Source organism: Amblyomma maculatum, chromosome 9, assembly GCF_055883805.1.
Source record: "Amblyomma maculatum isolate TAMU_Amacu chromosome 9, ASM5588380v1, whole genome shotgun sequence".
NCBI lineage: Eukaryota > Metazoa > Arthropoda > Arachnida > Ixodida > Ixodidae > Amblyomma > Amblyomma maculatum.
Window position 1 is genome coordinate 39,432,056 of NC_139352.1, and position 18,813 is coordinate 39,450,868.

General features: G+C 44.1%; 1 protein-coding gene across 1 annotated transcript; it reads left to right on the top strand.

Moving 5' to 3' along the window:
- The first annotated feature begins 792 nt into the window (after nucleotides 1-792).
- On the top strand, nucleotides 793-13,515 carry LOC146178885 (E3 ubiquitin-protein ligase MARCHF2-like). The gene is made up of 5 exons (XM_084580063.1): nucleotides 793-900; nucleotides 1,021-1,240; nucleotides 2,669-2,781; nucleotides 8,273-8,493; nucleotides 13,428-13,515. The coding sequence occupies exons 1-5, from the start codon at nucleotides 793-795 to the stop codon at nucleotides 13,513-13,515; spliced, it is 750 nt and encodes a 249-aa protein (XP_084436189.1).
- Nucleotides 13,516-18,813: the final 5,298 nt, after the last annotated feature.

Below are 18,813 nucleotides of genomic sequence, written 5' to 3' on the forward strand. Positions count from 1 at the left end.
GATACTCAGATGCATCTACGTGGATGACATCCTACGGGTTATAGGATGCGCGTTTTTGGGATGATGTTTAATGGTGAGGCATTTGCTGACACCCGGTGACTGCTTATATTTCGAGACTGAGAGCCGCAGTTCTGGTCGTCCTGTCATAGTGGTGCATAGGATGCGCTTTATTTGGAAGAGGTTTAGCTGTGAATTTCCTGATACCTCTGGTCCACAGCTCTGGTCATTCGACCATTGTTGTGCATTGGATGCGCATTTTTGGAAAATGATTAGTGGTGAGTCATTTCCTGACTTGTGTGGGTACGTTTTTTGGTTCATCCAATTCCGCTTCTGCATTTGCGTCCAGTATCTAATTCTGTGTCCAGTGGGCTAGGATATTTCTGACAGTTTCTTTCCGTGACATGCGCCATCTTCGTGGTGATGTGGGTCGTGGGGATTTACTAGAGTGTCTTGCACGTCTTGCTGGAGAAATATTTCTGGATGTGTAACGAGAAAGCCCTAGTTCCGATTTCAATGCTTGAGTGATAAGGCACCACAGCTTGATCTCTGTAGCTTCATTGAGTAGATGAAGGGGCTGGAAATAAAAGCTTGTTGCATATATTGCCTCGCTCTGTCAGTTGCGAACTTTAAAAATGGTTATGAGACCCACCAGGATTACAACGACTTTTGTCCTCGCCCTCGGGTATGTTCAACGTCCCAAAGCAACTCTGGCTATGACAAACGCCGTAGTGGAGGGCCCTAGACTTTTTGACCACCTGGGGTTCTTTAACGTGCACTAACATCGCACAGCACATGAGTGCCTTTCTGTTGGACTACATCCAGAAACCGCCCCCGCAGCCGGGATTTGATCCCACATTCTCAGCCACAGACGTTTGGTGCACTATACACTGCACCACATCGGTGAGGCCACCGAGTGTGTATCCTATAATAGGAATACGGATGGTATATCCAATTCTTTTTTAGTTTCACGGCCGTTTACACCTCGCATATGAATCGTTTTCGCCCATGCTTCTCATCTAGGTCACCGTTCCGAAATCCACGCACTCAGACCGGTGTTCTGGAGCGCCCAGCAGTGAAGCCAACATGCAGAGCGACGCTGCTGAGCAGCCGGGACGCCGCGGTGCGGAGGCTCCTCCTCCTCCACAAGGGGGAGTTCAGGCGGCCTCCCCAATGTACACATGCCGCTTCTGCCTGAGTAGCGACAACCAGATGAGCATGGTGACACCCTGCAACTGCAAGGGTACGTGCGCTTCACTTTGCAACATGCAGTATGGCTCCACTGCTACGCGATGATGCACCAGATTGCGCATTGCAGCAACGTTTAGAGTGAAATCACTAAGCCTATGGTTCAAAACATAGCAAAATTGTCCAATATTTGCGTGTCCGCAAGTAGTGCTTTTACATAAAAAAAAAAAAACTTTGGAGGTGAGCGGAGCGGAACCCAGAAATGTCCCCCATCGGAAGCGACAACTTCGTAGCTACAGCAACAGCTGATCGCCGCGCGAGCAGACTGCAACTACAGGCGCGCTTGATTTTATTTTTTATTTTGATGTTGTTTTATCGTTATTTTATTATTTTATATGAATTTTTAATTAAATTTAGCCCCAAATTAACACTTTGTAAATTTAGTTTTGCGCGATTTGAAGGCATGTTTTACCCCTAAAGAAGAATGAGGCCATGAATTTTTCGCAAATACAGCCTTCTAAAACACTATCGCACTTGATACTTTCAAAATACTCGCTAATATACTCACTCAAAATTGCCAACATGATTCAAGTTCAAGCAATCGAAAAGCTGGTTTAAAAGAATACATAACTTTAGGGAGCCAACAAAAGGTTGTTTAAGGGTCCCAACAACTTGCATTCAGATTCTTTGCGAGAAGAAATTGGGTTGTTGGCTCAAGGGTGCCCTATTCTTGCAATCTGTCAATTTTCAAGCCAGCGAACGAAACTTGGGCAAAAAAATGAAAGGGGCCTTAATTTTGTATGAAATATATATATATATATATATATATATATATATATATATATATATATATATATATATATATATATATATATATATATATATATATATATATAAAACCTTAGTTCAAAGAAGTATACGCCCAAACGATATACACTTGAGTTAAGGAAGTTCGCGCACGGCCTGTTTCAATCCCCTGGTTCTTGCTCATCAACTGTGGTCAGTCATTCAATACTTGTTTTGTTTTGTTTTTGTTTTTAGAGTAGTAATTTAGTTCACGCAAAGAAAAAGTTTTCAAAATGGTGGCAATTCATGCTAGTTCATTTACAACACAGTCTAATTTTAACGTCCTAGAATTTCAGCGCTCATAAAAGGGAGTTTAGTGTGAGCAATGGAAAGGTGGGGGGGAAACGGTGCGCCGCCCCCTCGGAAAAAAAGTTGGGGGGGGGGTTGCAACCGCCCCCCCTGCCCCCCCGATTCCGGAGTCCCTGTTCAGCAAGACAAACTAGTCAAGAAACGGCAAAGGAAGCGAAACAAGATGCAGAAAAAGCGTGAGAATGTGAAGCTAGGCAGGCAGCGTATCGGCAGAGACCGTGAACGAAAGCGCAAGAGGCGCGCTGTATACACTAAGTCGTCAAAGTCGCTTAAGCACAGTTAACCGCTGCCAAATGTTCGCTTATAGACCTCGCTCTATTTTACGCAGGGAACTTTAGTCACGCCCATGCCAACTGCGTTGCCATCCAGATATACCAGAACCGAGTGTACGCCTGCCACATCTGCCACTACGACTTCAACATACGCTGGGACACCCAGAAGGTACGGCACAAGCGCACAACTTCACCCTTGAAGAGAGCTTTTTGTCATCCTTTATATGCTGCAGTCGGAGAGTATGCTGTTCAGTATTTTTATAGAAGAAGGTATAAATGTATAGGCTAAAACTAAGCATACCGGATGTTTCTTCTAGGAGGCGCGAAATTTTAAGACAAAGGCAACTCGCTTGAGATTTATTTTATCCCGGGGATTTATTCCGGGCTACAGCGGACGCCAGGTAAGATGCAGAGTGCTTTAATTATTTCACTAATTAGCTATGTACATTATGTAAAATATTAAATTTTCATTTTTCGGGGTATATAAATTTTGTATTTGTAGAATTGTAACTCCTCCTCCAAATAGTATAGCAACGAAAAGAAGTTATTAAAAAATTACAGCGCGCTACAAGAATCTAATATGTCCTCGATAGACAGTTTCACACACTAGCTCAGCGCCTGCGACGTAGATCGTTCCACCCAGATGTTTCTTCGCTCTGCTGGCATCACCTGAGAGCCAGACGGGCTCACGGCGGCTAGTTAATTTTGTTTTGACCGTGGCCTCGCTGATAGCCACCGCTTCGATATCGAATGCACGCAGTCATTGGCGTGCAGTCCCGCCTCGATCAAATCTCGCATTAGCCGACCGATCTACTTCTGACGTGCCATTGGCGCAGTGTTATTAAGTGCATTGCCTATCAGGGTCATATCTGCGGGCCTTGCAACTCCCGTCAGTTTTTTACAATATTTTTTTCATGGCTATACAATTTGGAGGACGAGCTCCAATTCTACGAATATAACATACGCCCTAAACGGTAATTAAAGTAATATTAAATGTATTTAGTTGATTAGGGAACTCAACGAAGCGTTCTACGTCTTACCTGGTGTCCGCCATAGGCTTCAAATATAACGCCAGGGCTGAAAGTATTCTAAAGTCAGTAGCCCTTTTTTTAAAGTTTTGGGCGTTCTAAAAAAAAAAGTTATATAGGAAGTCTGCCTTGAATAATAAAGTTAACGGAACTCCTCTGTTGCACAGAATTCCCTGCAAAATGTAAATATTATTACGTTTTGTTTTAAGATTATACGCGGGTTCAAGTATAAACCCCCAGCTTGAAGGTGACTTCTACCGGCCAGACGTTTACTGCTTTCTGGCCGTGGGAGCAGGCTACAGTGTCATTAGCCATCCCTTTGCTGCTTAGCTGAAGAAAATCACGAAAGACGGAAGCGTTACGCTGTTCAGAATAGCTTTACGCTACTTTGTAATTTATTTTAAAGGATCACGAGAGCTCTCACTTGTCCCGGTGCACAATATATATGGTTGACCTAAATGATTATATCAGTTCGCTTTATCTGTTCTAATCCTTCCCGAAGTGAATCTTCTTAAACACAAAATACAGTCAGCTATTTAGACGGCAGCTACAGCTCCTTCACCCAGGACCATGCGGTACTGCCGTAAAACACAACGTGGGCCAATGAACAAATGTCGGGAGTCATCAATCACTTTGTCCACAATGTTGACTGATATGGTGCGAATGATTCGAGGCAAAACTGCTAGTTCTTCATATCCTTGCAGCCTAAAAATTGCTTTATTTCTTTTACACAGTACCAGAAAGATCACAGAGCTTCATCGGTTGTTCACAGGCACTTCTGCTCTCAGGGCACTTAAATTCTAAATAATTCTAACGCCGTACAAGCAAAAAACCACACTGTTCAACCACAATGATGATCTTAGAGAACATTTCTTTTGGCGCCCAAATGGCGAAAGTTTAGCTTCGTCTCTTGTCGCTACTTTAAGCTTCAAAATTATTCTGTTTATGCATGTCCGGGCGATCCATTCTATTTTTCTTTTGAGATTGCTGACCAGCACATGGAACACGTATAATTTTTCTTCATATTGCTGAAGCTTGTGACTATCATAATTCAGATTTGCAGCAAACTGCGAAATTGTTGCTTTGCACTTCCCGCATATGCGTCCGAACTCGAATGCTGCAGCACCTCGGCGTTAGATCGCATTTCATGCACTTGTATAGTTTCATTTCTTTCTTAAAAGGCAAATGGCTTTTATTTCTTATAGATTTTACTACCTGCTGCTGGTGCCCATTTGATACATTTTTTTTTAGTTCAGGAGCTGTCGGCTGGCTTGCAGATTTGCTCTGTTGTCTTGCGAACAACCTTTCTGGTACTTTGCTGCCGTTCAGCAAGACGGCGCTTGTCATGCTGTATTCCTCTCTGTGTCCACGTTCCGTCTGCGCCCTCTCATCCATCATGATTTGCTACCGTTGGTGGCAGAAACAACTTTTCCTCTACTAATTGAATATGTTTTAATATTTCCCGCCTACGTCTTCAATAGACACATAAACGTTCAGAAGGCTCTCCAGATTCCTAGACTCTCTTCCTGAACTGATTGTGTTCGTGCGCCCCGTTGTTTGGGGCGCCGCAGCTTAAACAGTTTGACCACCACAGCGTTGTAAAGTTTTCAATTTTGTTTCTGCCAACGTAAATTATCATGGACATAAAAAGATTCCTAATCTGCAGAACTCAAAACACACAGCGTTTGCATACTCTAGTCTTGGTTGACCGGTCGGATCCCACGCTTTCAAAAAAAAAAAGTGAGAAATTTCAGTTTGAAGAAATGCGAATCCCTGCTGATGTGCCCTGTCAAGGGCAGCGGCTCTAGTGGTTTCAGGAATTGTTGCTCACTTTTGCATAGGCAACGGCGCAATTATTACTCCGTGTATCGTCCGGAACGGCAGATGGGTTGTCCGATATCACAATAGTGTGCTTCGAATAAAGACTCAGCACAAAATAATGTTAAAGCCCAAGCAGATTTCTGCGGCTCTGTCTATCCGACACATATGTAATATCTCAGTAAAACTTATTTAAGCGTATCCAAAACGCTTATGAGACCATCAATTTTAGTCACCACAAAGGATTTGGCAAAAAAAAATCTGTAGAGTCCCGAGCCCTTCCAAGTTCAAAGCATTCCCAAAGATACCAAAGGCCTTCGTTCAATGCATGTACGATTGATTCTGCATTATCATAAAAACGGCTTTGAGGGCTTTTCTTTGCACATGAATGGCCATACAGTTCACGAGCAAGGAAGTAGTCGATGGCGCTCTGGCGTTCATGCACATTCTAGTAAAATGCAATGACACTAGACGGGCGTTCAGTGTGTATTCAGACCGAACACGCACACCGGTATGGACAGACTGTCAACATTTTAGAGCTCAAGGTGGCTTGCTTCTACGTCCTGCAAAGGGGTTCCTGGGAGCGCACCTGCAGCACATAAGTCTGAGAAGGGTGAATATATTTCGTCATATGCAGGATTCTAAACCTGGGAGAGTCACAGGAGCGCCACTGCATGGCCTTCAGAAGGAAACCCCTTGGGCTGTATACCTTTGATAATGCCGGCAGCTGAACATTAGTTTCATATCTGTCACGAAACTTTGGTGGCTGTCTCACTTATACTACGGAGAGCGAAAAAACTGTTTCTCTTTCTATTAACAAACACTGTAATGAGCGCTGGGATAACGAGAAACTGATCTTACCAGCGCAAGTATTGTCATGTTGTCACAGCGTTTCCAGGGATTCTTTTTTGTGGTCATCAATTTTTTCCAAGGTTATCAGGCTGCATACCAACCCCACTCACAAGATAAAAGAGGGATTCCGCTTTCATGCGGAACCAGGGAATAGTATAAGCGACAGCCTTTCCCGCATATTTCGATCGCACGAAGTCGACATAGCCCACATCCCCTCGCAAGATCTAAGACAAGCAATGACGTCAGCGAAAGACTAGAATAGCGAATGAGAAGTTCGCAGGCGCTGCACACACATAGAAAGTTGGAGTACAAAGGTGGTGATTAAGTGCTTTCGCTCAAAGCCTCAAAACTGCCTCCATGAGCCGCATTGACAGCGGAAACACGCAGCAAATTATCTACAATTATAAGCGCTAGCATGGCTGGTACCGGCGGCTCTTACTCTTACCTAGAGAGAAAGATGGAGGCGCTGCACTTCAGTCCTTTTCATCATCGTCATCATCATCCTTATGTCGAGGCGCGAACGTAGAGCACAAAATATATAGTAGCTAAAGCGCGCAAAAGCAGACGTCGCTAAGAAAAGGTTTTGGTTTTTCGAAATGGCCGCTACGAAAATTCCTAAAGTAATTGTGCGACCATATATATCTTCAAAATATTTTTACTTTTTAAACAGTGCCTATTAGGTGCGAGATGTTGATTTCCGTGCTACTGAATACTGGGCCAATAGGAGACAAGGTTGGAAAACCAGCGCGACAGACGAACACACAGCAAAAGAACACAAGACGAGCGCTGTGTGTTCGTCTGTCGCGCTTTTTTTTCGTCCAATATGTTCCACCAACTGACCCGTTTGGCTATAGAGGAGACAAGGACATCGCTTATTTTGGACACAGTTTACACTTACATGCTGTCTCGCTCGCTTTTTGCAATTTATGGACACACTATTGGATGTTGGGACGTTTTATATTTAAAGCAACGTTTATTTTTGCATTATGTTTGGCCAAAAGTCGTAGTTCTGCACTCGGTAGCTCCCTAACCCATGATGCTTTGGGCGCCCATGGTGGCTGAACTGGTCGTCAGGAAGCTGCTTCCAAACTCTCATGGATTTCGACACACCTTTCACTCTAGGTTAGAGTAAGAAACTCTAAGACTGATAACATGCCTCCGTTGCGTTTCTCGACAAGGCCCAGTGGGCTGACGCCAGTGGACTGAATTACGCAACGCGTGTCTTCGGCACAGCGCGAACACATTCCGATAAGGAAGATCAGGTAGCGTGTAAAATTATTCCCGGTACTGCAAACGTCACGTGCTGCTCCTCTACGCTGTGTTAGGGCACTGCGAGCGACGTGGTTAGCTTAATTGCAGGTTGCCTATGGGTATCTGCATGTATCTGCAAGAAACCTTTAGAGGCCGACTTATTTTTCAGTTCTGTGGTAATAGTTTCATCCCAAAGTGATAGGCATCTTCAACATTCTGCACACATTGCAGCAGGGTGCGATGCAGCAGCGTAGTCCCTCCGGTAGCTGCTATATCTCTAGGTATTCTTCACTTCTGCCTACCGTGTGAAAGATGTTACTGACAACAATGTCACAGTATCTTCTCTTCATAACATTATGCAGTGAACAAGGAGCATATACCCACAGCGTATATGTAGAGAGCTTCATTCTGTAGCTTTTTGGTAAAATATTTCACGAAACTGTATGAAAATTGGACACTATGACGGTCATAGCTGCGTAATTTCAACTTATGGTGGTGTCGGAATGATACTGAACATACAGAGCTCCACTTTGGAAAAGTTGAACTCATGAAAATGTTTATGAATTCATATGTGTGGCATCTCATGGATATCATGCGCGACCATTCAACATGATAAAGGAACGATTCGGAAACGCATGAAAGATGTATTAATTAGCATATGGACCTGCTTATGCAGTACCTACCACACAATTCCACACGTACAAAATGCAGACCTTCGTCGATTGGCTGCTGGATGGCGACAATCTGGCCGACCACGTGCTGTTCGCGATGAGCGTACTCTTCACCCTCAGCCTGGTGCTGGTGCTGACCTTCGCTTGGCTGCAGGCCACTCAGACGCTGGCGCACCTCTCGTGGCTGCTGGCCATGCCGCTCGCCCTCCTGCTCGTACTGCAGAGCTTCACCTGGATTGGCTTCGCCTTCTACAGCCTGTGGTAAGGGGACTCTCGTATACTGAAGCAAATTTGCAGACCATGCGAGGCACCGCTTCGAGGTCCCTCTACGCGTGCTTATATGAATATCTGTATTGGACGTAACAGCGATTTTAATGGAATGACCACATGCTCACGTGTTCGCACTAAGAGTGGATGACCCGGTACTTTACTTGTAGCAATATGATTGCTCTATATCGTGCTCTAACTTGCGGTAAGTATATTGAAGAAATATAAGCTGCTGTATTAAAACAATTTATTCTCCGACGAGTGTAACGGGCTGCTTTGCAGCCTACAATTTTACTACGAAATCCATCGTTCAGGCCTGACACTCTAGGCATAGGGAACTCCACAAAGAAGCGACTAGTGGCCATCGAAGAAAGCCTTCGAGGAAATGGTATCGACCGATCCTTATATCTTCGTGGTTAATCCACTTGCTACTGCTAAACATGAAAGAGCAGGATGTGACAGATAAACGGAATTCAGCACAGAATTGAGCGTGGCGTCATGTCAATTCCTGTGGGGCATCTGCCAATTGCCTACCATCCCGGCATTTCCACTTTGAAGGAAATTATATAATTTTTTTGCATAAGCAGTGGCGCCTCTTTCGCTGTGAATACTTTCGTGATAACATTTGGCTCATAAATAAGGAAACCCCTGAGGGACGCCTTTGGCTTTGGTGGGAAATGTCTGGGGAAAACTTAGACTCCTGCTTTAGAGGGCCACTTACCAGGGTATGGCATTTTAAATAAACTAGCGTAAAGCTTACACCATGTATCGGATACGGTCTCTGCAGAATACTACATTTATGCAAACGCAGAAAAGCAGGAGAAATACAAATTAAACCTACCTTATGCTGCCTTGAATGTCAGATTCCGTGCTCTCTAGTCTGGCGACCGATCCTGGATGGTGACGTCAATACATACGACGGCATTCACTGGTCCGTCGCTTTGATTCAAGGGCGAATCGTGGGTGGAGACCATTAATTGAATGAGCCGCTCTCTACAGGCTATTTCGTTCTCACACACGCGGTGTCCCTACTCTGGTACCATTCTGTGCGCTGGGCCGTTCCTAAAGCCTTCCTACAGACACCTCGCCTCTCGCCAAGCGCGGAGGAGGAAGGAAGGGGAATTTGGCTTGCAGAGGCATAGCGGAAGCTAGACGGTCAGGCAGGCGAGAAAAAAGCTTCTGCGAAGAAACGGGAGAAGAGAAATACCGTAGAATCTATTGGTTGCAGTAGCTGTAACTGCGCTACTAATTGCTCCATAAAAAAAATGTTCGCTGCTTCGACTTTCGGGGGCGAAGCCTCACAACACGGGGGAAGAAAATATTTTTGACCGGTGGATTGACCGTTGCCCTTTAAAGGTAGACCAGGCAGCGTTAATGGGTGCAGCGTCCGGCCCTCCTTGCGATACTGAGATCAATAGTTTGCAGATCCTTGGTCGTGGACACCCGTAACCACTTTTGACACGAACTCTCGACGGCGTGGATTAGACTGACGCCAGTACCTTGAGGCGTTAGACAATGCTCTCGGTAGTTAAATGGGGAAAGAAGCAAACGCGGATTCGAGGTTATTTTGAGCTTGGACATCAAATAACTTAGCCGATTAGTTTTGCTAAATTTCTTTATTTTCCTAAAGTTTCCACTAGCTCTGTCATAATAAGTTTGGCTGCCGAGGTAAGCAAGTTTTACCGTGCTTTTTGTGTGTACGTGACGCCGCAGGCTGGAACGAACCAAGATCGGCAAGAGCGCGCAATCTCTTCCTTTGTCATATAGAAGTTATGGCAAAATGCAATCGAATTGCGATACAGCTATCGTCAGCTGCCGCAAGACTATCAAGTATTTACGGGAGAACGTATTGGGGCTCGGTGCGCAGAAACTCCGTCGCTCTCGTCTTACCTCAGAATAGCGGGGGAGAATTTTGGCACCTTTTCTAACGTTCTAGAAAACATATGCACGGGATGTTTTATCAGAAGTATGACGCAGCCGTTCTTTGTGCAAAGTTCAAAGTGGTGTCATATCGCTTTGCTGTCAATTCGGCATCTATTTATTTGTGAAGTTAGAGGCTAGTCTGCGATAGGGATTAGAACTGATGATACATGTATCTCCTATTGTATGCCGGTGAATATAGCTGCAGGTGTCCATGAAGGAGTGAGACAGATACTGTGCCTTCATTGCCAGAAGCCAACCTACTGTAATATGCCGAGCAAGCACCCTCCTCCATACAGACCAAAAATACTTGTTAGGGGAAAAGTGGCGCTGTCCCAGAACGGTACCGAAACTGATGATGGCGATTACAAATATCTTCTGTCAGAAAAAAGGTTAAGTTGCCGCTCACGGAGATTTACAGTTGTATTTATCTCTGATTGGGCTCGTCAGGCATAGAGGTGTAAACCGAGACGTCGGCGCTCCACCATCAACATTCTATCCATGCAGCGGCCGCCGATGTTTTATATCTGCGCATCTTAAATGTGTTGGTAATTGTCTTATTTCATTTCGGAACCAGCTTCCATCCAGACAATGGCACAGCGGGTCTGCAGCGCCCATGTCAGATGTCTCGCTATCATTGGTCATCAGACACCCCCCTCCGTTAGCCTTCGGGCAAATGGTTTGCACAGTTGGGCTACTTGCTCGGACTTAGAATGAATGAATGAATGAATGAATGAATGAATGAATGAATGAATGAATGAATGAATGAATGAATGAATGAATGAATGAATGAATGAATGAATGAATGAATGAATGAATGAATGAATGAATGAATGTTTATTCCGCTTTTGTCGTACAGAAAACGCGGGTGACAAAAAAAAAGCAGTTCGCAATGACCGCTTGACGGACTTTGCCACCCGTAAAGTCGACAACGAACAGCAGCGGCAGTTTGTGCGATATAAAATTAACAATTCACGCGTTACAAAATGAGACAGTGCAAAATGAGACCGGCAAACAAAACGTATACGACGTTTGCCGAACGGAACTGGGGTGATAAAGGAGCTATCGAGTCCACCCTTAAGGCGAAGTTTAGGTTCCCCTTATATTTTGTGTTAGTTCCAATGGTAACCGCTTCGAATCGATGATATCAACTGACATGCTGTGCAACTTTTCTTTTCGGCTAGCTGACGGGGGGTACAGGTTTCTCCACTCTGAGGGGGCACATGCGAGCCTGTGGTCGGTCTCTTGGGAGCACCAGATCGTCCGGCCCAACTCTGCACCGAAGCACAGTAACAACCAATTCGAAGCACCACCTCCAGGTCACTGTACCTGCGCAACTTTGCTTTAATGCGCGGCAGTGTCGGACACAGCGGCGCATTAAAGAAAGCGGCCATCTCCCCGCTTGTTCATTCAAAGTGTAGTCGGCCCTTTACATGCACTTTGCTATTGGCTGCTATTCGTGTAATCACTAATCCTCTTACTTGTGTCTTTATCTCACACGTAATGATTAGCATGTAATCATATCCCACCACGTTACTTGAAAGGAAACCCAACATGCGGTCCTGCCTTAACCAAGTTGTACGAACGCGGCTCCACGTAAAACTGAAACAGCGCGCCTTATATCATTCTAAACGTTTTTACTCTATTAAAGATGTAATACTCTGCCAGTGCTAACACCCTATAAATAGAGAAGCGCTGCTTCGCCGGGGAAAATCCCTTGTTATGCTGTTGCATCACCGGGTTCGCTCTGACCATAATTAAGTGTTGTGTTCTTCTTCATTAGTGTGTACTAAACTACTTAACTAACTCCCGTATCGGCGGCAGCTTTTCGATGGAGGCGAAAAGCAAGACGCCCGTGTGCTGTGCGATGTCAGTGCCCGTTAAAGAACCCCAGGTGGTCGAAATTTCCGGAGTCCTTCACTACGGCGTCTCTCATAGCCTGAGTCGCTTTGGGACGTCAAACCCCACAAACCAAACCAAACCAAACTTAACTGAACACTCCATTGGGGCCAATTCTTCAGCTGCTGTTATATTTGGTTCGAGTGTTTTCGAAGGAGCGAATGCGGCTGTATCGAATTTGCCCCGGAAGTAGCATCACGTTGCTTACTTTATTGATCTAGCAGCGGGTATTCCATAGAATATCTTCGCTTAGAAAGGTATTTGTCGCGGTTTCCGGGTTAGTGTATTTTTGTGAGCGAGTTCTTGCAATGCAAAATTTATCTCTTTTGTCCTTTTGTGGAGCCAGAGGCGCCGGAGGAAACGGGGAGAGGGCTGTGTGGCTGACTGCGCCCAATGATCAGGAGGTTGAAGTTGAAGTTGAAGTTGAAGTTTGAAGTTTATTGTATTTCAAAGGTTAACAAAACATGAATACAGAAGGAGGTCCCAAAGTCAAGGACTGCGGAACGGGACCTCCTATAATGATTATTGAAAAGAAATACATATTGAGCAGTTGCAGAAATTATACAATATTTCGCATCAGTGGGTTGGGGCGAATGAAACATGAAATAGTACAGGCGCTATTGATGTAAAAACAAAGAATAAACACCTAATCACATAAAGAAAACATAGAAAACAATTCATAAAAAGATATAAAGGATAACACTGGAACAGATTACCTTGAAAATTACGATAAGTGTGATAACAAAAACTGACGAAGAGCGGATTTAAAGGCAAAAATAGTTAATGATTGTTTGAGAGTTGTAGGTAATGAATTCCAAAGAGTGGTAGCAGAGAATCGGACTGATTGTTTCCCATAATTAGTGTTTGGTTTAGGCAGCAAGAAGTTGTTGTTGTTGGCGAAACGTGTGTCCGTACGACGCGGAATTTGATCATTGGTGGTTAGTGAGAACGGAAGTAGCTCTCTAACAGATTTGTACATTAGGATACATAAACTGTAGTCGATTATTTTCTTCACAGAAAGAATATTGTGTGATTGGAGCAAACCAAGGGCATTTTCTGAGCGGTGACTACAAGTAATAATGCGTCTTCTCTCTGATTCTCATGCGTAGGCTATACCGGAAGGCGTACCTGCTCTGGAAGATACAGTCGCCACCGCCTGCCCTGCGACAGCGACTCGAGGCGCATGCCGCGCAGTGACGCTGCATTGCCTCCATCCGACAACAACCAACCGTCACGTGGACTGAACGAAATGCGGAGAAGCCGTTACCTCTCATCTGCATCTAACCGACGAGGCACCTTAACGAATTTTTTAGCATTGCGAGAATTGACTTAAGATATCTGGACAACAGCCCTCGTGGGCGATTCAGCGATATTGGCCACGCAACCACTACTGAGCGAGAGTGGCAGAATGTCTTCTACTGATGGAGATGAGCAGCGTTCAATTAGCGCCATCAAGCGCAGTCAGTTTTAGTTTAATTTGTGGTTGCTTTGACGGCTCGTATCGAGATAGCTCGACGAAATGGACAGTATACTGTTTTGATAAATGTGAATGTGTGTACGCAGACGCTTACACTTCGTGTTTTATCGGAATCTTGCATACTGGCCATGAAGCTTCTAGACAAATTCGAAACGGGACAGTAGTAGCCGCTAGTGCTGCCCCGAAACGTGGCAGGGAACAAAATCTCCCAAATCTACTAGAACATACTAGAATTCTAGGTAGCAAGTATACGGGCGCAAGGGGACGAGAGAGCGTTATACAGGTAAAAACGTGGAGGGCAAGAACTGAAAAAATTCAGTGGGAAATCTGGACCTGCATGGAAAATAGAAAACACAAATTAGGAGAGAATGAATTGACATTTGACAGCACAACAAGCTGTTTCCTACTTGTTTAAGCGTGATGAGGATTTTCTAGAGCAAGAAGCTGCAAAAGGAACGTACCCAAAACTCTCCAAGAGGTCCTAACATTTGGAATGCCAATGATAATCTGAGTGCATCAGCGCTTAGCACTGCTAAACAATTGATTGGAAGTCTGGGGTCTTAAAGGCAGTCAGATGGCGTAACGTTGCAAGGTTATAAATAAAAATTGAACACAATGGCGATACAATTGGTAATCTGAAAAAGTTACGAATTTCTGAAATATATCATTGTCCCTCGGATATTCCTTATACTACCTTGTCACCGAGGTTATACTCCTGTCATTAAGCCATGCAACTACGGAGCTGGTGTCAACGTTTCGCTTTCTGACATCCACTGCGATTTCGCCTCTTCGTTTCGTCTCCATCGAAACGTAGCCGTCGAGGTGAGGTTCGAACCCGGGTACTCCGGCACAGTAGGCGGGCGTCTTACCACTGCACCACCCCGGCGGGGCTCAAAGAGTACGACGCCTGTGGAAGGAGACACCGATAACAGCAAGAATAAAACTTGGCAGAAGCATTGCTTTTGTTTATAGGGTTTAACGTCCCAAAGCAAGTATTCTATTAATTATTATTATTATTATTATTATTATTATTATTATTATTATTATTATTATTATTATTATTATTATTATTATTATTATTATTATTATTATTATTATTATTATTATTATTATTATTATTATTATTATTGGTTCACAGGAAGGGAAAGGCGCAGTATCTGTCACACTTGCTTCTGTGGACACCCGACCGCGCCGTAAGGAAAGGGAGGAAAATGGGAGTGAAAGTGGAAACAGAGAAAGAGGAGCCGTAGTGGAGGGCTACGGAGTAATTTCGACTACCTGGAAATATTTAACGTGCGCTGACATCGCACAGCACACGGACGCCACTTCGTTTCGCCTCCATCGATATGCAGCCACCATGGTCGGGTTCGAACCCGGGAACTACGGCACAGTAGTCGGGCGTCTTATCACTGCACCACCCCTGCGGGGCGACTCTGGATATGAAAGACGCCGTAGTGGAGGGCTCCGGAAATTTCGACCACCGAGAGTTCTTTAACGTGCATTGAAATCAAACAGGACACGGGCGCCTCGCTTTTCGCCTCCACCGAAAAGAGGCCGCCGAGACAGGGATATGATTCCACATTTTTTGGCATAATAAAGTGCCCTAACCACTACGCCACCTCGGATGGGGCATTGGCAAAAGTATTATGGATGTTTTTAGTACCGTTTGGTGATTGCTTCAATGCCTCCGGATGATGACAGCTTATAAAGTATAAATCAGACGCGATATACCAGTTTCTGAAAAAAAGTGGCAGCTGACACTGTAATTGTGAACCCATAAGTTGTCATAATTGGGGGCGGTTCCTGCTCAATATTAATCAATTATAATGACTTAGGATATACATGTAAGCTCCTCAACATTCGAAACAGCAGGCCTACACCCGTCAGTGAGGGCACAGATTGTGGGTTAAAAACCTGCTAGAATTTAGTTGTGTTGTTAAGGGCAATGTTTAAGAGGTAAATAGATGGCATGAATGCATATATAGTTGTTTCCTGCGACCAGGTATGCCTTTTCAGCAGCGTAGTTATTACAGCTTTTTTGGAGGTTGAAATATATGTTTCTTCCTATTTTCTAATCTTTCAAGTGTCTCGGTGGATATGGTTGCTAGCACAGAAGCTACATTTTGGGTATGCTGATGTTAATCATTTCTGTAATCATTAGTTTATTGACCAGTTTTCATTGATAATTTCGTGAAATCACTGCAAAAATTATATAACAGGCTTGTAATTTCCTGTTGATGGCCTTAGAGATTTTGTGTCGTACATAGTAACTTTTATTTTATTTTTGGAGTGAAGTTGAACTACACACAAACGACTTTCTCAGAAACAAGAAGTAGCTACTTGTCGCTGTTGTGTGCCTAGACGGTATGAGGTTGAGAATGCTAGCAGTATCTCCGGCAATGCGTGTAAGTTCCGTGAATAAATGGGCAAGTTTAAGTTTAATTTCATCGTTGTATTCATACTGTATTGAATTATTCCAATCTATGCTAGGACAGCGTAAATCTCAAAAAAGGAGAATGTGCGCGTAAGGGTGTTGTACTTTAAAGGTGTAGGTACACCCCTGTGCAAAGCTTTTCATGCGCGTCTTTTGGGTGTGGAGACCACCACACTGAAGTATTAAACTCAAGGGAAGTGTAGAAGATATTTTAATCCACTTTTTTAAGCTTGTGAAAATGCTCGCATTCGCATTCTGGATCCATCGTGAGTGCATTGCCTACGGCGTAAATCAACTGGAAAAAAATCTAATCAGGTATTTGTGAAATCGTAGCACACTTTGCTGAAGTAAGGTTTTTGAGTGCGCCGGCTACTTCCGCTCTTCGATTCCGCTCGTACGTATACAAGCGAGCAGCATACTAACGTTATAGCATGTCGGGGATTGTACGCGCATCATACGATGTAAGCAATTGTCAATTTCAGTTCACTGTAGCTAAAGTTAGACCTGGTGGCCATTTTCATTCACTTAGACAAGGAAAGGCTGCCGTCAACGGCGCGCCGGTGGTAAGGAGACAGAGTTGTCGGTCCCCGTAGCTGGGACCGGAGTGGTCGGGCAGCGCAGCAGTATACGTACCACTTCTTGGCTTGGTGTAGTACCTGTAAAAAAAATAAATATCACGCCTATAAGTCGCATTAATCTCGTTCATAGTCTGAGTTTATTCACAAACAGGAGAGGTTCTTGCAATTCACAGGCCAGAATATAACTGTGCGGAAGTTTAGTAAATGCGTCAATGAGTAGAAATCAATGTCTATCTAGAGGTTTGTTTACTGAACTGTGACAATAAGAAGCCATGGAAATATCACGGCATGCTACTAGTAATATTGAGTCCGTGTATATTTGATGCAAATCACGCATTTATTTTTCATAATTTAGATTCTCGCGATTTTATCACCAGCTGCTTATTTTTCTAGACTCCAGCACGTAGGCTTAAGCAGAAAACGGCTCGAACACGGCTCCAAAACCCTGCTGTTGAGCACTGGGCTTAAGCGCAGCTCTCCTCCTTGTCGACACACTTGTCGCCTTCTTCTCGGTAAGGCAGCGACATATCCGAGGTTGCGTAAGGAGTGGCCAAACCGCGTGTTTCTGCTTCTGGTTCCGAAGGCAGGATCTTGATGACCAACGCCTGAAGCGCAAGAGAATACAGGCATTTAGCAGCAGAAACGATGATTGCTTTACATGAACAGAGGAGCAAGCAGGATGATGATGATGATGATGATGATGATGATGATGATGATGATAATAATAATAATAATAATAATCAATCAATCAATCTTTATTTAATGTGCGCAGGAACAACCATGTGGTCTTTGTGCTGCAGCACAAATAAATAAAAAGAAACAAAAGTGAAAAAGCACGAACATGTTTACACACACAGAGAACACAAAGAAAGAAATAAATAATACATGAAATGAAACTGAGACCAAAAGTATCACGGAAAGTAAGCAATCAATGAGTAGCATCACTTATATACACAGTGAGAGAATTTTTGAGCACACCAGGAAAAAAAAAAAAGAACGGTAGGTAGAAGAGAAAAAAAAACAACAACAAATAACTGACATTGATTATAGTAATATAGAAATATACATAAAATGAACAACCATTCCAGGCGCAACAAGTGCATGGTACTTAAAACACAGGCTAGAAATACAGAATAATACAATAAAGAAGCAAAAAAGAAGTAAACTAAAATAATAATAATAATAATAATAATAATAATAATAATAATAATAATAATAATAATAATAATAATAATTGGTTCACAGGAAGGCAAAGGCGCGGTAACTGTCACTTGTGTCTGTGGACACCTGAACCGCGCCGTAAGGGAAGGGAGGAAGGTGGGAGTTAAAGTGGAAAGAGAGAAAGAGGAGCCGTAGTGGAGGGCTTCGGAGTAATTTCCTGCAAGCAGGAAGAGTTCCCGGGTTCGAACCCGACCTCGGCGGCTACGTTTCTATGGAGGCGAAACGAAGAGGCGTCCGTGTGCTGTGCGATGTCAGCGCATGTTAAAGATCCCCTGTTGAGACATGATATCTGTTTCTTTTTGGAGTAAAAGTTTCGCTACACTAGGTAAAGCAGTCATCGACCAAGCTTCAGTTTGACCTTCAATTGACCTTGACAGATACTGCGACGTTACTTTCTTATAAACCGATTTACAATTGCAGCGAAAACTTCAATACGCGAGGTAGAGCCGGTCTTCGCGTGGCACTAAATTTGAGCCTTAAGTGACATTGACGTAATAAAATATGGGTGTCTAAGATTCCGTCCTGTCCACCCAAAAGCATATCGCACCTTCGTTTCCCCGAACCCCACCTTAGACGGACAGACAGCCCTGTCCGGTGGGATAACCCACCTTAAACAGACAGGCAGCCAGCCCTGTTTGGTGTGATGTCAGTGCGCGTCAAAGGCCCCAGGCGGCCGAAATTCCTCCGTAGCCCTCCACTAGAGTACATCTGACTTTTTCTGCTTTCACTCCCACCTTCCTCACTTCCCTCTAGTCTGACCGATACAGCGCCTTTGTTTTCTTATA

Coding starts and splice junctions, on each gene's coding strand:
- LOC146178885 (XM_084580063.1), top strand. CDS start 793: ATGAGTGCCTTTCTGTTGGACTACATCCAGAAACCGCCCCCGCAGCCG. Junction 901..1,020: donor CTATACACTGCACCACATCG/GTGAGGCCACCG, acceptor CTTCTCATCTAG/GTCACCGTTCCGAAATCCAC. Junction 1,241..2,668: donor GACACCCTGCAACTGCAAGG/GTACGTGCGCTT, acceptor TATTTTACGCAG/GGAACTTTAGTCACGCCCAT.